General features: G+C 43.5%; 1 protein-coding gene across 3 annotated transcripts in view; it reads right to left on the bottom strand.

The window, feature by feature from the left end:
- Window positions 1-25,931, bottom strand: part of wdfy4 (WDFY family member 4) — a 142,812-nt gene that overhangs the window by 115,780 nt on the left and 1,101 nt on the right. For 2 of the 3 annotated variants that reach the window (XM_079513137.1, XM_079513138.1), the window contains exons 3-12: window positions 22,592-22,909; window positions 18,947-19,058; window positions 15,228-15,355; window positions 14,571-14,702; window positions 13,239-13,428; window positions 11,764-11,953; window positions 10,729-10,889; window positions 2,593-2,828; window positions 790-929; window positions 90-220 (exon numbers count right to left, since the gene is read on the bottom strand). In XM_079513137.1, coding sequence (XP_079369263.1) covers window positions 90-220; window positions 790-929; window positions 2,593-2,828; window positions 10,729-10,889; window positions 11,764-11,953; window positions 13,239-13,428; window positions 14,571-14,702; window positions 15,228-15,355; window positions 18,947-19,058; window positions 22,592-22,888 — 1,717 coding nt within the window. In that variant the 5' untranslated portion in view covers window positions 22,889-22,909. Of the gene's footprint in view, window positions 1-89; window positions 221-789; window positions 930-2,592; window positions 2,829-10,728; window positions 10,890-11,763; window positions 11,954-13,238; window positions 13,429-14,570; window positions 14,703-15,227; window positions 15,356-18,946; window positions 19,059-22,591; window positions 22,910-25,472; window positions 25,910-25,931 lie in introns of those variants that run through there. The other variant, XM_079513139.1, reaches the window with a different exon arrangement.

The raw sequence follows: 25,931 nt of genomic DNA, 5'->3' as shown, positions 1-25,931 counted from the left end.
TTTTGGGGTGGGATTTAGTGAAGGGCTAATTGTCTGTACAGAGACAATTATACAGGGGGATGGGGGTCATATCTACCCACAGACAGTACCTGTTCTAGTGGCAGGGACCACTCCAGCCTTCCGGAGGATCTTGGCTCTCCTTCGAAGTTCCCCCAAGAGAAGTTCCAGAAAGCCTCCGTCGCTCAGCACTTCTGCTACCAGTCCACTACGCACAGTCATCCTATAGAGAGCAGAGAGGAATGGTTATGCACAGTCATCCTATAGAGAGCAGAGAGGAATGGTTATGCACAGTCATCCTAGAGAGCAGAGAGGAATGGTTATGCACAGTCATCCTAGAGAGCAGAGAGGAATGGTTATGCACAGTCATCCTATAGAGAGCAGAGAGGAACATCTTGTGGTCTGCTTAAGCCTTGCCTGTCACACTTACATTACATAATCGCAATTATTTTACATAAATGTCATAATCATTTTCATACATTTTTTAACAATTTTCAAAAACAGAGGAACTAGCCGGTCCACAATCTCACACATTGTGAAGCACTGTGAGCTATTTCCACAATTTTGTACGAGATTATGAGTATAAAATATGAAATATGGCGTATCTTGGCCATTATACATTATATAGTTTGATAATTGGCTTCGTTATTGACAGTCATTTCTTTGTGTATTTAAGTTTTTGTCATATCTGCCATCGTGCAAGGCCTAAAAGCCACACAATTAAATGGTTAATCACAAAAGTACAACGTCATAATGGTGACAGCCCTAGGTCCGCTGCAGCCATCTGCTCACCTGTGGTAACAGCTGAGAGCCGTCACTCCAAACTCCGCCCCCGCCCCGCCTCCAGCTAGTGTCCCAGCCAATCCTTGCTTCAGCACACTCTGCACCGCACGCAAGGTCTCGTGGGGGATGTAGTTCAGCTGGAACACCACCTGTGGGTAAACCCAAAGTCCCAAACGTAACACACATTTGATATGTGCTGCTAAGTCAAGTCTGAGATAGTCTGCCTTATTTCGTTAAAGATATATATATATGATATTGTTTTGTCGTTTAATACTTTCCTTTTTCTTATGATTATGTTTTGAAACTGCAATTCTACAATTCGTGGAACGAAAAGAAAAAAACATCACATGCTCTTTTACACGTATATATATTGTGATTGCAGTTGAAATGTATAATAATGACATGCACTTCCCTGGAAAACAAAGTGTCATTAGAGCGTAGAGAGAGAGGTGAAGGTATGTGCGTCATGAGGCTGTGGTTATACATGAGAAGCCATACTATTGACTATTTACTTTATTAGTGATTCTCCTTCCATTGATTACATTTCTAATTCATTGATTGAACTAGAGCGGTGCTGTTGGGCAGATGCAAGTTGGAAATGCATGCCTCACCCAGTTATTATGTCTGTGTCCCTTTTATGCCCATATATGGAGTTCTTTGTCAGGCATGCCCAAATATGGAGTCTATGCAGATGTCAGAACATCAATGTGATGTCAGAACAGGCCAGCTTCAGGTATGGAGTTCCTTGTCAGGCATGCCCAAAATCCAAATATGGAGTCTATGCAGATGTCAGAATGATGTCAGAAGTCGGTGGGACAAACCCGTATACAGAGTTCTTTGTCAGGCATGCCCAAATATGTAGTCTGGCCCGGGCAGAGGCCTTTTGTGGCAGTTCTGGTCAACCGTGGGTCCGACCGACTCGACACCGGGCACTGCACTCCCCGTGGGGGTGTGGAATGCGTGTGAAGTTGGTGGGGCGAACGGTTCTCGAGTTACGTGGATTTCAGACGTACACACGTACAGAGAGACTTGGTGCATTTATAGATAGAAGATAAACAAGAAGTGGTTTTTTTGAGTGGTGCAAACCACTCCAACAACTGGCTTTGTTAGTACCCGTGTGTGTGTGTGTATGTGTCCCCAAAAAAATTAGCATGGTTACTATGGTCACTGACATTACGTCAGACCACAGCTGATCAGGCTATATAAGACCCTGCACCACTCAGTTCACACGGGTGTGATTTTTATATTAAAAATGAAAAATAATGAATATATCAAAGAATTGATTAGCCACTTAAGCCGCATTTTATACTTCATCAAAATACTGAAAATAGGCAGCTACAAATGCGCTGTTGTGAGCTTGTATATCGGCCATTTTCACTATTTCTGACATTTTATTTGACGTTTTCTGAAACTTTTCACCTATGACGACAAAACAGAGATCGATGACCATGTTTTTGATTAAATTATTGATTTTTGAGTGGTGTAAACCACTCCTACAACTGGCTTTTTTGTTGAGTGGTGTAAACCACTCCTACAACTGGCTTTTTTGTGCAGAAAAAATGAGCATGGTTGCTATGTTCACCCTGTTCACCCGGGTGTGATTTCATTACGTCCTACAACTGTCTTTGTTTGTGCAGAAAAAATGAGCATGGTTGCTATGTTCACCCTGTTCACCCGGGTGTGATTTCATTACGTCAGACATGATTTCATTACGTCAGACAGGCTATATAATACCTTACACCACTCCGTTCACACGGGTGTGATTTTTATTTTATAATCAATTGAATACATTAGTTGGATATTAAGTCGTACCGTCTCCAACAGCGAGAAGAAGAGCTTGTGAACGGACGGGGCCTTCCTCCACACGCAGCCGGCCAGCTGAGCCAGGGACTGGGTGCTCCACTCCAGCAGGAAGAAGTTGGCCTGGTTCCACTCCCACACGCTCTGCACAGCTCGCAGGATCCCAGCGCACAGCTGGGGGTCCGGCGAGCGCATCAGGGAGTCGTGCAGGAGCAGGAAGGCCGGCAGGTTCTTCACCACCTGGCCACCTGGATGGAAAGACACACAAAGTCCCATAGAGTCACCGTCTGTCTGGGGCAGAAACCTTGTACTGCATCTCCATATTTGAACTTTTTTTCTAATACGGTTATCATTTATTTTTAATATATATATATAAAAGGAACAAACACCCGCACACTGTCTTCAAATGCAGTGACCAACTTTTAATAGTTTAATAGTTTAATTTATCCATAAAGATAGCCTGATGAAGGCCGCATAGGCCGAAACGTTGCCGTTTCCCTATTAAAAGTTGGTCACTGCATTTGAAGACAGTGTGCGGGTGTTTGTTCCTTTTTCATTGTTGGGCACCGTACCCTCTCCTACGCACCTGTCGCCTGTAGGTGTGCAAAAGCCTTGCTTTTTATTAATATATAGAAAAAAAAACCTTATGGATCCTTATTCTTTAAATTTTCCCATCAAAATTAAAAAAAACAAAAGGTTTGTATAGGAAGGGAGCGGGGCGGCTAAAACGTATATTAAATACTGAATCGGGCAACTGAAAAGCTGTTTGGGGTGTTCACAAAAGCCTGAGTAGACGATGAAATGACCAAACGTCTTTTTTTAAGTGAAATTAAGACCTGAGGCCGATTCTACAAATGCCTTCTAAATCAGTAGCTTTCAAACACGTTCAAAAATAGCAGATCTACAAGCTTTCGGCAGCACGTCTACTTTTGAAAAGCCAACGCAAAAATCTAAAATAACACAAGACATGCTTTCCCGGTTGTCATGGGTTAAATCAGGGGGCCACTATTTTCCCACACTCACTCCCTAGGGCCATATCTATGCATATACTGTCGTAGCAAAAATAGCCGATCTACAAGCTCAAAACGCGTCGCGCTGCGACGCGTTTTGAGCTTGTAGATCGGCTATTTTTGCTATATTTGAATTGAAATCAAGCAATGACCTACTAATTTAGACTGAAGTAGTCTAAATTGTCGTCTAGAATTGTAACAGCTGAAACCAATATTATATCAGTTTTTCTGACATTAACCTCAGGGCCACATTAAGTGAAGGTGGGGGCCGCATGTGGCCCCAGGGCCTACAGTTGCCCACCCCTGAGTTAAATAAACATTGTTCTTCGAATAAAAGAGGAAGAGGTAATGTTTGTTTTCCCAGTTGGATGTAGCCGTCATGATCATTTATATTATAATATCTCTGACACCCACACACCTAACCAGGAACACCACATCCACAGCGGTGGGTTTAGGCCCTCGATATACATTCCAGCTGTCATTTTGTTACTCCCCGCATGGAACTCTGGGAAAACAGAGAGCTGGTTGGTGGTTACTGCGCTGGCCTCAAACTACGGGCCAATCGGATGTGGAAGAAGTGAGAGCATGCCATGATGCTTTCTCGTCTCGCGCTCTCTACCATAGACATATATACGTAGACGCCCTTTCCGGCGCGCTGTGATTGGCCAGTAGTCACTTGAGTGACAGCGAGAGACATTGAGGAGTCGCATGAGTGACGTCACATGGGCAGCGACGCAGTCGCCTTCAGCAAATGCCTTCAGCACTTCTAAATAAGAAAGCTGCGGAGAACTGTTGCTTTGTGTTCACTCTTTAATGTTTTCTGTTAGTAATCTAATCCCCCCTGGCTCTGATGTTTGTCTTGTTTTGTATTGTAATGTATATTGTCATGAGTGTTATAAAGATTTGTTAAAAAAAAAAAAAGCCTTCAGCACTGCACTTCCGCCTTCATTGGGATACACGTCGCTCCAATGAACTGCAACAGCCAGTGAGGCATCTATTTTTTATAATATCTATGCTCTCTACAACAGTGCTTCCCAAACTGGGGATGACAGTGACAAGTGTATGCGGGGTATCTGCACATTTCTAAAGCGATAATTTAGGGATCTACAAGCTCACAGCATTGTGAGCTTGTAGTTCGGTTATTTTAACAATTCTCATCTGTGGAACAGAGTCAAAATGTAATGGCATACAATTCCAAGGGCTTGCCAGGGTGGGGGGGTCCCCACCTAGTTCAAATATGATTATTTTGTGGGGGAAGTATGGGAACCCTTGCACTACAACACAAAATTATATATGGAGATGTGCCAGACAACCCGTGATTAAATTGGGTTTAACACTGTACACATTTACAGATCAGACACTATGTGTCATCATTCCCTCACAGCAAGAGGTCACCCTCTGAGCCATTGCTTGCATGCTTCTACATACCAAACCTATTATCTCTTGCGGTTATTAGCGAAGATCTCCGGGATTCCCTCCCCCTGTGAACAGCCCCACCATGGTTCATTCCACCTGTGTACTCGTGCCCTCTACCCCCTCCTGCTATAACCTCTTCACTACAATTGTTGGTGTTGGGCAGAAACCTCTTATCTCCAGATTCTAACTTTTCTTCCCCTTTTTTCATAAATTAAAGCTCTGCAAACAGCATCACACAAAAGCATCAAAAGTCAGCAGACGCACACGCTTGTCCATCTGCTGCTTTCCAAGTAGAATCCTGAAAAGTAACCGTTTTGGACATAAGAGGTTTTCCGCCCGACAGAGACGTTATAACCAGACCCCTGCCCACTGCAAACTCCATCGCCTCCTGCTATCAGCACCTACGGTACAATCTCCTAAACTCCACCCCCCCCCCCCCCACCACACACACACACACACACACACACACGGCCGTTACGTTAACAGGGAGCTGAGGTGATTACGTCAGGAATGATGAAGTGGTGGCGCAGCTCTTAACCGCGTTAGGACGCCCCGCATCCATTCACCACTGGCCTCCAACAACCACCCATCTATCATGGAGGCACACGCACAACAACACACACACACCTGAACACACACACACACACCTCCATCACACACACACACACACACACCTCCATCTCACACACACACACCTCCATCACACACACACACCTCCATCACACACACACACACACACACACACACACACACACACACACACACACACACACACACACACACACACACACACACACACACACACACACACACACACACACACACACACACACACACACACACACACACACACACACACACACACACACACACACACACACACACACACACACACACACACACAATATCCATCTATCATAGAAGAGTAGCCATCTTGCCAGGATGCTGGGACAAGGGTCTGTTTTGGTGGGGAGGGGGGGTTGATCTTATTTGGTTTCTGATGTGATTTTTGATTAAGTGTGAAAATGAATCCTGTTATACCTGCCGCTTGTATATCGTTGTAGTCGGGGCAGAAACCTCTCATCTCCTTATTCTAATCTTTGTGTTCTTGTTTGTTTGTTTGTTTGTTTGTGGTAAATGAACACCCTACAGATGTGCCGTTCAAACTCTTCACACTTTGCTGATCTTTTCCTGAAGGTTTTCTGAAAATGCATGTTTCCCCACACCGATTAGCCTCGCTAATTCCACCGCTTTGCTACTGAAAAGAAGTGTCCAGCAGAGGAACTCTATTCAGGGAATCTGAATAGAATTAAGACCTTGGCAAATGCCACCCCCCCCCTTTCTCGCTGACGATGTTCCGTTTCTGACAATGCACTAACAATCTACTGAATTGCCAATGGCAGGACATGCGAAGTTCACAAATGGCACATCCGTTCTTGATATACTACTACAGCATCACACAAAAGTATAAAAAAGTAGCAGATGTAGAAGCTGTCTTCACGAAGCTTGCAGATCTGCTACTTTTTGTGATTTTTTATCTAGAAATGTAACCGTTTTGGACTTTGGACATATGAGGTTTACACCCGACAGAGACGATATGAATTTAACCCATTTTGGGCGGGAACCCCTTTTGGTGTTTTAAACATTGTTATAATTTAGCTATTGAAAAATAGCAGATCTACAAGCTCATAGCGCGCCACCGAGTGGCGCGCTACGAGCTTGTAGGTCTGCTATTTTTTTTAAATCGTGAAAATATTTATTTCAGAAAACTGGAGGATTTAGAAGATTTATTTTTAATTTCGAGGTCAGGCCAAAATGGCTTAAAACAAACACCAGCACACACCGGCTCTCCAGATCCAGGAGCGCCTGTGCATGTTATGACAACGCAGCGACCCAAACTCCATCAGCGTAACGGATTCCTGCTTCAGCCTCTCGTCTTTGGGTTGTTTGTTTTCAATCTATCTTACGCCCACGTAACTCGATTGACTTTTGGAATCCAGTGTGTGTGTTATGATAAAGGCTGCTTGTGATTTAATGGTTTCGTGTTCCGTTATGAAATTTGCCCGCCTGACCTTGCCAGAGCGAAACATATGATAAATATCGCCTTTACCCCTATATTACTTCGGGCTAAGTTGTTCTTTTGATGATATCTTTTATTATATTACCTTGCACAGTAATATCTAGTGTCCCAAGAGTGTAAAATAGAATCAAATGGATGGACTCCCACGGGTCCATTTGGTTACCTTTGTACACTCTCTGGCGTTAAATAAATGTTACTGTGTGTATGTCATACAAAAGTGCTTCTCAAAGGGGGTATGCAGAGGTACTACAGGGGGGTATGCAGAGGTACTACAGGGGGGTATGCAGAGGTACTACAGGGGGGTATGCAGAGGTACTACAGGGGGGTATGCAGAGGTACTACAGGGGGTATGCAGAGGTACTACAGGGGGTATGCAGAGGTACTACAGGGGGGTATGCAGAGGTACTACAGGGGGGTATGCAGAGGTACTACAGGGGGGTATGCAGAGGTACTACAGGGGGGTATGCAGAGGTACTACAGGGGGGTATGCAGAGGTACTCCAGGGGGGTATGCAGAGGTACTACAGGGGGGTATGCAGAGGTACTACAGGGGGGTATGCAGAGGTACTCCAGGGGGGTATGCAGAGGTACTACAGGGGGGTATGCAGAGGTACTCCAGGGGGGTATGCAGAGGTACTACAGGGGGGTATGCAGAGGTACTACAGGGGGGTATGCAGAGGTACTACAGGGGGTACAGGTACACATTATTGAAAACCTGAATCTCCTGTCAGTGTCACGCATCGTGCCACACCTCCATATATGGTTACGCCTCGTGACATGTCCCGCCACCATATATGACCGCCTCCATATATGGTTACGCCTCGTGACATGTCACGCCACCATATATGACCGCCTCCATATATGGTTACGCCTCGTGACATGTCCCGCCACCATATATGACCGCCTCCATATATGGCTGTCAGTCCATCACTCCTCGTGACATCACGCCTCATGACATCACGCTGATCACGCCTCATGACAAGCTCCATATGCTGTATGGCTGTCTCCATATGTCGATCTGACATCATCAATATGTCAATCTAATATGGAGCCGGCCAGCAACTCTACATCTGACCTCAAACCCTTAGATCTCCATATAAGGAGCTGACCTGCTCTGACATTCCATATGTTGATCCTTTCCCACCCGTCCTTCCTCTTCGATGTGTCCCTTTTGACTGATACCTGTCCATTCAAACTCTAGACCAGGGGTTCTCAACCCGTGGGTCGCGACCCCTCGGGGGGTCGCCAAAATATTTTAGGGGGTCCCCAAATTATTTTCAAAATATATATATATATATATATTTAAAAAAAAACATATTTTCACGATTTTTCAAAAATAGCAGACCTACAAGCTCGTAGCGCGCGCTATTTTTCAATAGCTAAATTATAACAATGCTTAAAACACCAAAAGGGGTTCCCGCCCAAAATGGTTTAAGGTTATTGTAGCAGTCAATTTATATTGGGGTCGGGAGGGGGCGGGGCACCCGAGACATTGCCAAAGCATTTCCGGGGGTCCCCGGCCAAAAACGTTGAGAACCCCTGCTCTAGACACCCCAAAGTTATTATTAGTAGAGTTCAGGCCCGAAAATTAAGGCCCCGGCCCTACCCTGGGCCTTCATCATACCCTGTACACTCAAGAGTAAAGACACTGCCCCCGCTGCCACCCTTAGATCTGCATACAGTATATGGAGCTGACCTGATCTGAGTTTCCATATATTGATCTGATCTCATCAAACCCTGTACACTAAAGACACGCTCCATATATATCTGACCTCGGGGGACAGAGTGTTCAGTGTGGCAGCCCCCACCCTATGGAACTCTCCTCCAATAGAGATTTGCCATGCTCCAACACTGGACTATTTTAAGGCTGCCTTGAAAAGACACTTGTCATATTCACACCTACAGTATACTTCGGTAGAGTCGATGCAAATGGGCGGAGAAGTTGCATCACTCTTGCATTTGCTGCGTTTGCCTTCACACTGCGCTGTCATCCGCAGCAATTGGAAACGCAGCAGGGCCCTTTATCAATGTGTTCAATTCATAAACTACACAGTGAAATCTATGGTGTTAAAATTATACTCCGAGTAATAGTTAGGACGTCACGTAAAATGAGGGTAACGCGGTAACGCAGTCTCTCTCTCTCTCTCTCTCTCTCTCTCTCTCTCTCTCAGCGCAAAATGAATCCGACCTCCAACGTTTACAAGTTTATCGAGATGAAGAAAGTCCGCACTCCCCACACAGTGACAGTGACAGCACTCCATGTTTTCGCACAGACACAGACAGAATATTCTGTAGGCTACACTGCAGTGTTTTTATGGGTTTCCTTATAAGCAATTGATTAATGTATACTCGTCCTCATATTTCGATGAAGGGCTTCAGTCTCCTCATTCGACCACGTCTATCCACGGTAACGGGACATCTTTGCGCTGCGTAAAATATACCTTCTCCGTCTCCAACTGTGTTTCCTCATCATTCATCTGCCACATAGTTTGCTTCATTTATTTTATTTGCTGCGGATTGCATTCACACCTGCACCGAATCGAAATCACACTTGATTTCGATTCGGTGCGAAGCGAAAGCGAAACCCCCGTTTTTGGCGAAGCAGAATGCGGTTCTTTGATGTGCATTAGGATTCAAATGAGGCTTCACACCTGCCAAAACGAAGCACACTTTCCGACAATGTGCAGCAGGATTCGTTTTAATCGCAGTAAAGCTTTCTGGTGTGAATATGACCTTATTCTCTCGGGCTTATGGCATATAGTTGTTTGTTGATTTGTTTTCTGTTTGTTTGATTGTTCATTTTGTAAAGCGTCCTTGGGTTCATGAAAGGCGCTATACTGTAGAAATTCAAGCTATTATTATTATTATTATTATTATTATTATATATTGCCAGACCTCATCAAATCCTGTACCCTCAAGACACTGCCCCCGCTGCCACCCTTAGATCTCCATATATGGAATTGACTTGTTCTGACATTCCATATGTTGATCTGACCTCATCAAACCCTGTACACTCAAGACACCTCATATATGGCCAGTACAGAATTAATTCTATATGTTGATCTGACCCCCCCAGCTAGCGCTCGCCCAGTAGTCTGCTGTCACCCAGGCGGATGAATGCATGCATGCGACCTCACCCTTTAGGGCGAGATCGTTTCTCGCCCTCAGGGCGTCTTACTGGTATATGTAATGTACTGTATATATGTTCAAAACCACTTTCATTCAGGCATCCCGAAAATGTAGACATCTTCAAAAGTAGCCGAAGTTCACAAAGCACTGCGATCCGGCACAATGTGAGCTTGTAGACCAGCTACTTTATGCTATGCGTTGTATGACGAAGTAATCATTGTGTCGGGCAGAAACCTCTCATCTCCATAGCCACTTCTAACTTTTTTGTTCTTTTTTCGTAAAGTAACGCCCTACTTCATCATACTACACATCGTCACAAAATAAATCAGCAAAAGTAGCAGATCTACAAGCGTGGCGTTTCGAGCTCATTGATCTGATACTTTTGCCAATTCGGAAATTTGAACCCTGAAAAGTAACAGTTTGTGTCTGTCCACCCGACAGAGTCAATATATTACAGAGCTTAAGTGGTTGAAAAGAAAAAGGACGTGATGACAGAAGGACTTCTTCTTCTCACCTTTGATGAGCGGGGGGTCGAACTTGAAGCCCGGAGGCTGGGGGTTGCTGATGCACAGGGCCACCTTCAACTCGCCCTTCCCCAACAGCGTGAGGGACGCTATGAACCTCAGCAGATCCTCCACGGGCTGGAACTGCTCTGCAGGAACGCCTGCTTCACAACTACAGGGAGAAGGAAGATAGTTAAAGCAAGATGCGCTTAATTTGACACCCGCAGCAGAGTATCTGCTTCTTCTTCTTCCCATCTTCTTCCATTTTCAGGTCAGTACCATCATGACAAGTGACCACAGCAAAGCAAAGCAAAGCGTTTCCATCCGTTTCCGTTCTCTGCATCTTCCTCGGTCACCCTCTCACCGCATCATCCATAGGCATAAACCTTGGCCTCCCTCTGCTTCTCCACTTGCCTGGGCAGCTCAACCATCTTCAGCATCCTTCTCCCAGTGTACACAATCTCAACCTCACCTCTCTTTATTCAGACCCCAACCCTTCTAACCTGTGTGGTAGTCGAGTATGTTCATTCAATATAACAATGTACTGCATGCAGTTGTTGGGAGGTGGTGGTCTCCCTACTCCTATTCCATTGAGGCATCAAGAGGAGATAAGGTTTCTTCCCAACAACAACAACAGTGATATGCATTATGCTTCGTTAGCCTGGGCACCATTTCATTTAGGTATATGATCCTGTCGGGACTCGGGAGCGGATGATAGTCGACAGGCAGGAACAACGGGGCGGCAACTTCCTTTTCCCTCAAATTCTATATTTCTCAATAAAAGCTACAGGCTACGAGAGCTTTTATTGAGAAAAATCGGTTTGAGGGAAAAGGAAGTTTGGGTGTGTTGTTCCTGCCTGTCGACTACAAAACAATACTACAACATATCGATATCATCCGCTCCCGACCGGATCATACGGACTTTTGAAACAGAGACCAGGCTTTCCTCCGAGGTGGTGGAAAGCCTGGTGAGGCGAGGTTAATGCTTCGTACACCCCCGAACACTGAAAACCCTCGTTACCGATTTCCCCATTCAAAAATCTCACCGTTTCAGGACGCCCTCCAGAGCGGCGTAGCCATCCGTGGTGTCAAAGGCAGCGAAGAGGGCCGGGTTGATGGGATAGGTGTCCCGGATGAAACCAAAGACGGCCAGAGCCACCTCCGCTAGCACGGGGCCCGGCACGTCAGCGCCGCTCCGCAACAGGTTCTGAATGCAGATGCGCACGCAGTTCTTATCTGAGAAGAGAGGCGGGCTGAATGGATGAGGTGCACTTCATAGAAATGAAGTGTAAAACAGTGTTGTTTTTGGCAGCAAATTTCTATTTTAGTCTTGAATAGTCTCCATTTAGTTTTAGTCACATTTTAGTCACCTGGAATGTTTTAGTGTTAGTCTAGTTTTAGTCGACTAAATATCATAAGATTTTAGTCGATTAAATCTACAGTTGATTTAGTCAAACAAAATGTATTTTGGCGGGCCTTGATGGCGTCGTAACGACCGTTTTTTTCACTTGCTGAAAATACGTAATAAATACGAAAATAGACGATCTACAAGCTCGCAGCGCGACGCGTTGTGGGCTTGTAGATCGTCTATTTTCAGCATGCAACCAAGTGTAAAATGACTTATACCGGATCTCTTGTCCACTAGTCCCTTCCTAACATTTTAGTCTAGTTTTTATTTGTTGACGAAATCGTCACTATATTTAGTCTTAGTTTTAGTCATAATAGCTTAGTTTTCATGTAGTTTCCATTTAGTTTTCGTCAGTGAAAAAAGGTAGTCGACGAACATTTTTCGTCTTAGTTTTAGTCGACGAAAACAACACTGGTGTAAAAGCAGTACAATTCATTCCCTCAGGTTTTCTAGAAGCGTTATTCACTTTCTCAGTTGCAGCCCCCTCCCTTTGGAACTCTAGCTCACATCAAAGCTGCCGCCACGCCACCCTTGCCATGTTTAAAACCACCCTCAAAACTCACCTCTCCAGACTTGCATTCCCCCCCATCTAATTCTAATCGCTCCGTTTTCATTTTAATGTTTTCGTTTGCTTAGTTTTTAGCCTTTCTAGTGACTTCTTAATTAACCCATTTAGGCCTGACGTCGAAATAAAAAAAAAGTCCTCTGAAATAATATATATTCAATGATTTGTGCCGCATTTTTACGATTTTTCAAAAATAGCAGACCTACAAGCTCTACATGAGCTTGTAGATCTGCTATTTTTCAATAGCTAAAGTATAACATAATGCTTAGTTAAAACACCAAAAGTTGTTTTTTGTTTGTTTTATTTTGTAAAGTGACTTTGGGTATAGAAAACGGCCATATAAATTACATTATTATAATTAAAATGTATTCATTCAATTACTCCATCCCTTCTGTTATTTAGGAGGATGGCAATGTCTACCTGTCCCTCCCAAAACTTTGGTCCCAAACAAGATGTCTTGAAAACAACACACACACGATCCCTCTTCTCTCTTGCCCAACCTAATTGAAGGGCTTATAACCTTCCAAAATGCCTCTGAGCTACATTACCCAATAGGCTGGGAACGGTGTTGCGTGTCTGCGCAGCAGAGATGGCTCCAAGGACACGCGTGGCCTGGTGCCTCCAGGAGGCGCTGGTCTGGTCCCACAGCGTCGTGAGGGAGATGATCAGACACTGTAGCTCCTGAGTCTCCACCATCTGCTCTACGCTCACCCTCTGCGTACAGAGCTGTAGCAGGACCTGCCAAGTGGGAGAGTCACACCGACACAGAGTAAATCAGGGGTGGGCAACTTTGACGATGGAGAGGGCCACTATATTTCCACACTCACTCCCTAGGGCCATATATTACTGTCGTAGCAAAAATAGCCGACCTACAAGCTCAAAACGCGTCGCGCTGCGACACGTTTTGAGCTTGTAGATCGGCTATTTTTGCTATATTTGCATTGAAATCTTAGATTTTTGCTATTTTTGAATTGGAATCCTGAAAATGAACATTTTTATGTAATTTCAAATGCCTTTAATTATACTTGTGTTGAAGCATTGAGCTACTAATTTAGACTGAAGTAATTAAAGCGGGTCATGTTTGCATGTCGTAGAATTGTAACAGCTGAAATCAATCAATCAATCAGTTTTCTGACATTAACCTGAGGGCCACATTAAGCGAAGGTGGGGGCCGCATGTGGCCCCCGGGCCGCCAGTTGCCCACCCCTGGAGTAAATGATGGTTGCAGGGAGGAAGAACAAGCGCTATGCAGCAGGGAAAGGACAGACATTGGGCTCTAGTTTGAGGTTGGTTAATGGTACACTCTGCTTACAAGCTAGCTACCCACAGTGCAGTGTTTCCTCTGAATGGAGTCTCCCATCAGCGACGGCATTCCCAAGTAACTGAGATGAAACCGTCTATCTAACCAGGAGACATTAAGACCTGGAACGCATCTGTGTCGCTTTAGCTTTTAACCACTTTAACCATTATTTTAGCTTTTAGCTATTGAAAAATAGCAGATCTACAAGCTCATAGTGCGGCACCGAGTGCCACACTACGAGCTTGCAGATCTGCTATTTTTGAAAAATCGTGAAAACGTGTACAAATCTTTGTATATATTCATTCACAGCAAAAGTCATATCTTTGCTTCTGGGGGGTCCCTGGAACAACGTCTTTTTAGATGGGGGGGCAGTGGCCAAATATATATCATTTTTGGGATCCTTGACATGAAATAGTTTGAGAACCACTGATGTAGAAATATAGTTTCATTAATTTATTTTCTTCAGAAAACCTTTGTAGAATCTGGTCTCAGGTCTCAATGGTTTAAACATCAACGCTGTCCATGTGTGTAGCGGCGCATGGTGTTTGACAGAGAGAGCTGGGTTTAGTGTTTATATTACCTGTGTGAGTAGTTGTTGAAAGCTGTCCTCCCTGGCTGCAGAGTCCTGCTGGGCTGGGAGGCACACCAACAAGTACAGACACTTCACCAGAGCAGCAGGGAGACCCGGCTGCATCCAGGACACCACATCCTTCTACACATTCACAGTATTTCACACAACCAACCAAAATGTTCAAACATCCTCACATTTATAGAATATCTCTGCTGTCGGCAAGAAACCACCGAACTACAAAATGTTCATTTTTCCGGGAGAAAAAAAAACAAAGGTTTTTGTCGAAACACAATTTACCACTTTTCTTTGGTTCAATATTTTCTTTAACCAACACATGTAAAGGGTGTTAAAAATGGAGTTAGGTGGTTTCTTCGGGACAGCTACAGGAAAAAAATAGAAATATTAAACATTCTAAAATAGTAATGCATCAACATTTGTTAACCCATTTTGGGCGGGACCCCCTTTTGGTGTTTCAAACATTGTTATAATTTAGCTATTGAAAAATAGCAGATCTACAAGCTCATAGCGCGCCACTGAGTGGCGCGCTACGAGCTTGTAGGTCTGCTATTTTTGAAAAAACGTAAAAATGCGGCACAAATCTTTGAATATATACTCTTTCAGAGCGAACGTTTTTTTTATTTTGACGTCAGGCCTAACATGTCTCACTGTGTTGTCAGCTGTCAGGAGAGACAGGGACTTCAATAAGAGCCATCCTGGGTTCTTCTCAGTCCCCTCGCTGTCACTCTGTCCATCCAAGCTCTGGAAGAACTCCACCACCTTATAGCGAGCCTCCTCTGATAACACACAGGACAAAAACACAGGGTTACAGGCACATCCTTCCATCCAAACCTTGATAACACACAGGACAAAAACACAAGGTTACAGGCACAACCTTCCATCCCAAACCTTGATAACACACAGGACAAAAACACAAGGTTACAGGCACATCCTTCCATCCAAACCTTTTCAAGTCAATTCTGAGGAGAACTTTAGTCAAAAAATAGCAGATCTACAAGCTCAGTTGTGAGCCTCCCTATGCGAGATTATGTGAGCTTTATAGATCAGCAAAGATCTAGTATTGAGGCCCGGGTTTGAGTGGTTAACACCCCAAATGCGGGAACCATTTTTCTACGTGGTTCGAATCCCACCGGTCCGATGCGGGACACGTAGATCTCCGTTTAGCGCATGTTTTTATTGATTACTTTCAATCGCCTTTCTACACACCCGGACAATAGATCAAGCAGCCCCGATTCATCCCACAACACTCTGGTCACGTTATCCAAAAATCTAAATGGTAAAATGGTATTATTAATCGTTGCAGCCTGCGTTTTACAATGGAAGGCTGTGGTAGTCGGGACTTGTTATAGCATGTAACTGTAAACGTATTTCACAACAGCATTTCTCTGCTGTTGTGAAAGAAGTTAATTCAAGTGTAGTTGACAAAATGTCAGTGATAACCTTCATTACGCAATGCATTTCTCTTCAGATAGATGCCAATGTTGTCCACAATGGATAAAAAGCATCGTAGAGTGGTTCTAAACATTAGACATACATGACGTAATGTATATAGTACGTACATTTTGTCGGTTACAAACTTTGGTGCGTGAACAGGAATACCAGCCATTCTGAAGGACATTTGAGAGTAAAGGCAGGAACTAAACCAAAGGAAAGCAGAACCAGATAAGAGCGAGGCAGAACTTCCTCTCCAGTGCTGTCATGACTTAGCCTGATTATCAGACTGAAGCTTCCTGAAGTTGAGTCTGAAATTGGCTCCTGTCTGAGCGATTTACGGGGGGGGGGGGATTTGATTTCCCCTCAACCAATCACTAGAGATCAGCAGTTGGTAGATGAGACTCTTCCCAAATAAAATCCAGTGGGGAGAACGCAAAAAAACATCTCTTTTGAACGAAGGCCTTCAAAGCAGAGTGTAGAACCGAGTAGAATGAAGGCCTTCAAAGCAGAGTGTAGAACAGAGTAGAATGAAGGCCTTCAAAGCAGAGTGTAGAACCGAGTAGAATGAAGGCCTTCAAAGCAGAGTGTAGAACCGAGTAGAACGAAGGCCTTCAAAGCAGAGTGAAGAACCGAGTAGAACGAAGGCCTTCAAAGCAGAGTGTAGAACCGAGTAGAATGAAGGCCTTCAAAGCAGAGTGTAGAACCGAGTAGAATCATGAATGAAGGCCTTCAAAGCAGAGTGTAGAACCGAGTAGAATGAAGGCCTTCAAAGCAGAGTGTAGAACCGAGTAGAATCATGAATGAAGGCCTTCAAAGCAGAGTGTAGAACCGAGTAGAATGAAGGCCTTCAAAGCAGAGTGTAGAACCGAGTAGAACGAAGGCCTTCAAAGCAGAGTGTAGAACCGAGTAGAACGAAGGCCTTCAAAGCAGAGTGTAGAACCGAGTAGAATGAAGGCCTTCAAAGCAGAGTGTAGAACCGAGTAGAATGAAGGCCTTCAAAGCAGAGTGTAGAACCGAATAGAATGAAGGCCTTCAAAGCAGAGTGTAGAACCGAGTAGAATGAAGGCCTTCAAAGCAGAGTGTAGAACCGAATAGAATGAAGGCCTTCAAAGCAGAGTGTAGAACCGAGTAGAATGAAGGCCTTCAAAGCAGAGTGTAGAACCGAGTAGAATCGCGTCAATAGCAGTGTCTAAACTCTCTATATCTATTGTTGTACGTTGTCATTTCCCCTCATGAGAACCTGCTGTCACACAGCCTGATGACGCTTGAAGACGGGCCTCGCGCTGATTGGATGTTCGTTAGACCCACTCCCAAACCCTACGCTCATTGGAGGAATGCTTTTTCGGACTGGATAAACTGCAGCTTCTCATTTCAACCATAGAAATAGAAAGGTAGAAACGCCTCCTTCGGCTCTGGGGCGCTGTGTATCTCGAGAGTAGGCAACACGGAGGAAAGCGTTTTGCGGGAAGCATAGTGGAAGCTTGCCAAGCCAGTAGTCACTTGAGTGGCAGCGACGCAGTGTGCCTTCCGCACTTCCGCCTTACACTAGAGACGCATGTATCCAACAAATTGCAGTGGCCAATGAGGCATCTAGTTTTTTTTTTATATCTATGATTTCAACACCAGACCAAAGCAGCATGCAGTTCACTCCAGGATCTATGGGCTAGGGCATTAAGCAACTAGTCGACTAGTTTACTAGTCGACTAGTAAATCCACTAGTCGACCTTGCTGGTACTAGTTGACTAGTTGATAAGAAAAAAATAAAATAAAATAAAAAAAGTTTTATTTAATTTTTTTCACGATTTTGTAGGCCTCAATCAGGTAGATTATAGTTATAGTCACCAATGTACACAGTTTTTAAATGTACAAATATTTTTTAGTTTTTTTTTTACATAATAGGTGGTTAAACAACTAGTCGACTAGTCAACTAGTAAAAATGACTAGAAGTGAATGCCCTACTATGGGCTAGTCATGACTGTATACAGCAGTGGTTCTCAAAGGGGGTTCCAGGGACCTCCAGGAGTCCTTCTTCTACTGTCGGGATTGGGATTCTAACCCGCAACGGCTACAGTACATTGTAGCCTAGGTGCCTGGGCCGCTGGCGTAGCGGAGTGCCAACATCACAATCATTTCAACCATGTTATCCATTTATATCTTGGCTATTAAAAATAGCAGATGTTATTCATCTGCTATTGTTTTTTTACATTTTTGTATATATAGGGGTCCCTGGCACAACATATTTTCAGATGGGGTGGGGTAGATACAATTTGGGGGACAATGTTTGAGAACCACTGGTATCAGACCATATTATATTAAGTTCATAACTAGGCCTGTCACAATTATTATAATACACCGATCGCAATTACTTGATCGATCTTCAAAATGGTCTCTATTAATTTGTATAAATGCATCTGTTGAAAGAATTTCATACATTTTCAAAAAATAGTGGAAATGGATCTATGAGCTTGTTAACCGGCTACTTTGACTTTTGAAATTATAAAATTATCACATGTACTTTGACCATAGTGCATTATTTGCTTTGATTATTGGTAGTGGTCAGTCATATCTATGTATACTTAATCTGTCATAATTGTTTACAACACCTAAAAGCCAAACAGGAATGTATTTTAATTTAATTTTGTCATTATACAGCAAGTTCCAAATGTCCACTGCCAAAAAACACAATGAAATCGCCATTATTTGACGGTTCAGTATCAAGTGAAATGTCTAATCCTACCGGATGCAGTACTTAGTTTAGACAGTTTTTGGTTTAGACTATACTCATTGGTTAGACCAGTCATTAGTCCTACAACTACAACCTATCTCAAACCCTCACCCTAAACCTAACCTCCCACGGGGCAGCACACCTAAACCTAACCCTAACCCATGTCTAACCAATGACTAGTTTAAACTAAGCATGCACCCCATCCTACCTGCAGGTCTAGCTGCCATTCTGCTGTGGATGTTGAAGATCACCATGTCTGCAGTGAGAGCAGCCAGGCCCTTCAGCTCCAGACCTTCAGCCCTGATGTCACTCTCACACACCTGAGAATGGATCACAGAGAGGCAGGGAAATAGTTCAGTTCAGAAAGGACAATAATTCATCTCACATACAGAGTAGACTAGAGCCCAACTCATGTATATAGGCCTATATATCAGTCTGGTCGAGTGGTCGATATATATCATAATCTGGGTCGATGTTTACTGTTTAGCTGTCATTATAGGCGAAAGCAAAACATCTTCAGAAATCGCATAATTTAGCTTAAACTCTCAAATCTCAATGCATCACGATGTGACAATTGCAAGTTAACTGTCAAAATGTCATTTGTGTACAGTATATATTTATTCGTTGTTGTTTGCTGAAGTTAAAGCGGCACTATATGTAACCTTTTTTGAGTGATGAAAATGTAATTTTGTTCAATCTGTACCAATCTGCTCAACGTGAAGATTTGTTGCATGATTAGAATCCCATAACAACTGCACCGCTGTGGCTAATGTACTACTACAGCATCGTCTCTGTAGGATGGAAACATCATCATATGTTCAAAACTGTAACTTTTCAGGATTCAAATTCAAGAGCACCAAAAGTAGCAGATCCAGAACTTCAAAACGCAGTGCATTGTGGATCTGCTACTTTTGATGCTTTTGTGTGACGCTGTAGTATGATCAAGTAGGGCGTCGATTTTACAGGAGAAAAAAAAACACAAAAAGGTTAGAATAAGGAGATAAGAGGTTTCTGCCCCGACAGCAGCAAAATAATGGGATGCACACACAGATCCGACACGCATAGGCCCTTTTTGAAACTAAGCCCTCGCCACTCGCCCTACACACTTCCACTTGGTTTGAGCATATAGAGACGGCACCAGGATTCCCCTCGCCTCCAGTGCTGTCTCTATTATTCATATATCTATGCTCAAACCATGTGGAAGTGTGTAGGGCGAGTGGCGAGGAGCTAGTTTCAAAAAGGTCCGACATGCAGAAACGGTCGGACATGCGGTCGAACATGTGCTGCTCCCGTGCTTGCGGTTATGCTTAGGTTAGTGTTTGAGGTGCGTTGCCAGTCTAATGACGGCCAATGCACACACTGAACTGCTGTGGCTATAGTGCACTACAACAGCATAAATAATATACAGTCAATGCACACACAGCGAGTCCTTTCACTTCCATAACAGGAGATCACATTTCCCTGACCCTGCTGTTCCACGGTGAGGCCCTGGCCTACACTGTGTTCAAGTCAAATCTCCGTAAGCAGGTCATGAGGTTTCTCTGTATGTATGTGTGTGTGTGTGTGTGTGTGTGTGTGTGTGTGTGTGTGTGTGTGTGTGTGTGTGTGTGTGTGTGTGTGTGTGTGTGTGTGTGTGTGTGTGTGTGTGTGTGTGTGCACATCGTGCCGCGGACCCCCAAACTAATAGGAGTTTGGCCGCGGACCCCCATCTGATTTTGCTTGTGCCAGGGACCTAGCCTGGCTTGGCCAGACTCATACCGTGGATTCACTGACGCCTACTCATATAACCGGGGAGGTTTTTTTGTTCAGCTCAGGCAAACGAGCAGCCATCTTGCTGGTGCATTCTGGGAGATGTAGTTGTCTGAGGTCTGAGAAGATTTTTGCTCCACTTCTGAGTTTTGACTCAACAGCGTCAGTGAGGAGTCAGTGAATCCACGGTGTAAGAGTAAGACATGTACAAGAAGTATATTATATTACTTTACTTCCGAGGACATCAACACATTTTTAGGTAATGTGTAACTTGTTGTGTAACGTATAACTCCTAAATACCAAATCCTAACCACAACCTGAGTCATTTCCTAATTGTAGGCTAATCCTATAATCCTAACGCTATACTGAACGTATTTAAACTATCATGTCTCAAGTTGTGAGGACCCAGGAAAATGGCATTTGGCCCAAGTATAGTAATAAAATTATATTATTATTATTATTATAAGCGCACGCACACACGCGCACGCACACACACACACACACACACACACACACACACACACACACACACGTCACACACATTATGTCAGCGGGTGTAATCCTGATCAATGGGCATTGTATACAAATACATACACTCACACAGTACTATAAATCGCTGATGGAATTCAAGGTATGTATAGGTGTGTGTGTGTGTGTGTGTGTGGTGGGGGACTGACATAATTCAGCCATTCGAATTACAAAATCAGCTTCATCCAGTTGTTCACGTTGACGAGTGAAGAAGCCTAGTGCTCAACTTATACTCAGTCGTACGATGGAGTCACACAGCGGAAATGAAAACATCTTAGAACTACTAATCTGATCATTGCAATGTCCTTCCTACTCACTGTAAGTACATTAAGTTCCTCTAGGAATCCTTTTTAGAATTGGATTTTACTCATTTTCCAAATTGAATGTACTAAACCACATGAGCCCATAGGCCCCTTTCCCACCGGTTGGTTCCCAATGGGAACCGGTTCAGTTCTGTTTGGTTCTCAGTCCATGAGCCAGAGCTCCAACATTGGAACGTTAATTATGAATTGAGTGGGCAAAACCATACCTATATTAGATTGTTATCACCATGAAACTTCCCCAATTGAGTACTTACACGAAGACAATGATTTATTGTATTACAAATTTTACATTTTTAAATATGCAAATGAGGCATTATGTAGGACAATATGCAAAATAATCGAAAATATGAAAAAGCTACTACTGTGGAAGGGTATCATGTATTCATTTACTTGTATTGATCCTATAAACAATTTAATATAGGTCTAGTTTGTCCCACCAATTTTGGAGCTCTGGCTCATGGACTAAGAACCGGTTCCCATTGGGAACCAACCGGTGGAAAGGGGGTCATAGTGTCCCCATTTGGGGCATGTCGTAATAGGCAAAAAATATTCAGTGAAAATAGCCGATCGATCTACAAGCTCAGATCTACAATCTCAAAGAGTGTCACTTTGTTTATGTTTATGTTTATTGAAGGATCCCCATTAGAGACACATGACTGAGCTTCTAGTCTTCCTGGGGTCTACAATACAAATGTAAAACTAAAAATACAATTTAAAATAAAAAACAAAAATAAAAAAAGAACAAAATAAAACAAATACAAAGAACAAATTCATATTATAAAATCAAAAGAACAAATTCACAAATCACAGTTCACAGTTATGTACTTGGCAAATTGGCAAGGTATATCTTGATATTCTTTTTGAAAGTAATTTTGTTATGTATTGTAGATAAGATGTTTTTGGGCAGAGCATTCCAGAGAGTTATTGACCCTGATTTTGGTGTTGTTTTTATTCTCATGTTGCCAGAAGCTGCTCCTCTGGTGTCGTAACCATGTTCAGAAGTCATTTTTAACTGGTGAGCCAAGCTATATGGCTTACCAGTGGAAATAATGTTCCGCAGTAGCATTAGAAGACTCACTGCTAATTTCTTTTCAACCATTAGCCATGCCAGATGTTCGTGCATATTTGTGCTATCTATCTATCATGTTTGAAAAATATAGAAAATGTTTGGAGATTTACATAAATATAAACATAAATCTTCGCTTCTCTTCTAGGAGGTCCCTTCAGATGAGGTATGTATGTACTGTATGTACCTGTATGTAGAGAGGCAGGACTTTGAGGAGGTACTCCTCTCTGTGCGTTGCAGGATCCTTCTCATCATGTATGCAGTCGTCGGATGTGGGACACGTAGTGGCGTGTCCCCTCCCCAGGTCCTGGAGTTGTTCTTGGAGGGCCTGGAGGAGCTCGGACCCCCACTGGACCCCCTCCTTCCCTTCCACCCTGTCCCCCTTCAGGTCCTCAGAGACCGAGGCCAGCTCTCCTGAAGCGCTCAGCTCACCCGTCTCCTTGTTGATCCTCTCCATGACGTCACCAACCCACTCCTGTCGCATAGAGCGAGAGATTGTACATAGCTGTGTGTGTGTGTGTGTGTGTGTGTGTGTGTGTGTGTGTGTGTGTGTGTGTGTGTGTGTGTGTGAGGGGGAGAGGGAGAGAGTGACAGCGAGAGAGATTTAACAATGTGTTTTATGGTGAGGCAAGGCAGGTTTATGTGCTATAGTATTTATGTATAGCACATTTCATATACAAAGGCAGACAGTTCAAGGTGTTTTACATCAGGGGTTCATACATTATGTACAGCACAGTATGTACCTGCATGTACAGTACAGAAGTGGCTCTTATCAAAGTGAGGTCCAGAGACCCCTCAGGGGTCCTTAGGAAGGTTCCAGGGGATCCCCCAGCCAAATGTGTTAAACCCATTTTGACCTGAGATCAGATTCTAAAAATGTCTTCTACATCCTGACAGTTTTCTGAAAAAGCTATGTTTCTATGTCAGTGGTTCTTCGATTTAAAAAAAAATAGCAGACCTACAAGCTCGTAGCGCGCCACTCGGTGGCGCGCTATGAGCTTGTAGATCTGCTATTTTTCAATAGCTAAAGCATAACATAATGCTAACACCAAAAGGGGTTCCCGCCCAGAATGGGTTTAATATAGCGTCACAATATAATTGTCACCACTTTATCCATATTATACACGTTGGCTATTCACAAATACCAGATCTATAAGCTCACACATCTGCTCATTTTGAACATCTTTGAAAAATATAAAAAAAATGTTATCTCTAATGGGGATCCCTGAGGGGAAGCAGACCCTACTGGTGGTGCTGGGGTGGAGGTTGGCGCAAACAAAGCACATACAGTACGTCACTGTGGCCATTGGCCACAGTGACGATACAACAGGAAGTACAATGAATCAGGTGATCTTAAATAAACCGCCAATTGATCAGCGGCTTGACACATCCCATATAGTACATCTCCCACACAGAGCTGCATACGAGTGTATGAACTGCCTGAACTAGTTCACAGGCCACACATCATTAGAGTCCGACAGATGACAGATATTTAGGTCCAATGTGGATCCCAACAGCATGTTGCTAAGGAAGAGCATTAAAAAACAATACAGAAATAAACCAACTTTAAAACAAACAAAGAAATTGTTCACTAGAGCATATCACTGCTGCGTTTCTCACTTCCTCAAATGACAGCAGCTTAATGGTGTTGCTGAGTGAGACACCTGGATTTCCCAACAGATGGGGGATCAATATAAAGCTCTATCAATTTGAATGTGACACACAGTCTCTCTTATAAGCTGATCACTGCTACTTGTTATACGTTATATAGAGAATATGGCAAATATGGTTTCTGCCCGACAGCAAAGATATATGCTTTTTATTTACTCTTAACGTTTGTTCAGCATACAGTTATTTTGTTCAGAGCAAATTAAGTGACACATTCATGCAGCTCTGCTATCTTAGTGTCTATATTAGTGTCCTTAAGTCAGAATCAGGTGACAAACAGACCTGACGTAGACAGAACTAGAAACACACTCCGAGTTCCCACAAGGACGTCAGTAACTCTGCCTCCTGCCAGACAACCAGCCCAAGTACATTTGTGTTTTGATTTGAATCTGAATTCTAATTTATTTCAATAAGCACTGCTTTCAGTGCCTACTCGACTTTCCTGTCTGTATATCTATCTATCTATCTATCTATCTGTCATTTCAGTGCATTACCACATGGCTCACGAGCGTTATTACTTGAGGAATGTTTTGCTTTTGACACAATTACACAGACCCTCTTGTAGCTTTGTATAGTCTCTGTCAACAACACACAAAGAGAGTTAATGGGTGACAGAACAGACTGCCAACCCTAAAGTGAAGATAAAGAACAACAAATGACATTACAAATGAGCTGGGAAGTGAGTCACACATCCCACGTTCTCTTATCAATAGTTTCTCTTTCATGGTTTCTGGTGTTAGGATAAGGATTGAACCTTCACGTCTGTGTGTACAGTATCTGTGTTTTAGGCTATTTGAGTAAGTGACGGGTTACACTCAGAGTGACAAGAGTGAGTTTGTTTCTTTTATTTCCTGCCATGTCTTTACAAGCAAGAACAAACGTTCCAGCTATCCGGCCTTCATCAGTGTGACACAGCCGGTGGTAACAAAAAGTGTATCTATCGTCAAACGTATATACTATATAGGCTAACTATGCCACCCTAAGGGCATGGAAAACTACATGTTAAACAACACGTTACTGCAAGTTTTCACAATGGCTCATTCAGCCAATCCACATGTGCACACTAGGGCATACATTACATACTTACAACACATCCCTGTGTACTGTATGTGTGGAATGCCAATTCTCTTGCTCAGCACAACAACACTTTCAACACTTAGTTCTCACAGCACTCAGACAGTGAACTTTTCAATTTCAAGGTGGCCATAGTTTGATACGACTTCTTATCCCTGGGATAAGAAATTGTACAAATGTCACTTTTAACTCTTGAGTGTGGTACAAAATGGAACCATTTGGTTCCATTTGTGCCACTCTCAGACAGTGTTACAGACACAAAAAAGGTCCATTTGGACCCCTATTCGTCCATGGGGAACCGACGTTGAGAAACACTATAGGCTTACCTGTTGCAGAGGCAGACATCTCAGAGTGGGAGTGGTGGTGGTGGTGGGGGGGCTTTCCTAGCAACTCAAACAGTTAGGTGCCAAGGTTGTTTTTGTGTCCAAACACAAGTGGTCTGGTCTCGCTCTCTCTCCACCACTGTCTCTCATCCCATGTCAGGAAGACATAGACAGGCTGGGACTTGAGCAAGAAGAACTGACTATAGTTGCTAGAACGTGTGTTCTCTCTCTCCACCGCCTAAACCGCCTTCTTCACTCACTAAAGTAATCTGTATAAGACTGAATGCTGAACTTTGCACAAGGGGCATAACTTACATCAGCTGAGCTGTCCTAGGTCATGTGCCTCTCACTCTGCTGTGCAGAAAGCAGAAGCAAAAGCAGCTGCTACTGTTGTTCTGCTGGTTATGTGAGCCCCTCCCATTACAGCCCTATGAACATAAGGCTTTTTATAGAAACGATCAT

This window comes from Electrona antarctica, assembly GCF_951216825.1.
Source record: "Electrona antarctica genome assembly, chromosome: 10".
Classification (NCBI taxonomy): domain Eukaryota; kingdom Metazoa; phylum Chordata; class Actinopteri; order Myctophiformes; family Myctophidae; genus Electrona; species Electrona antarctica.
This window is presented reverse-complemented; position numbering and strand designations above follow the sequence as displayed.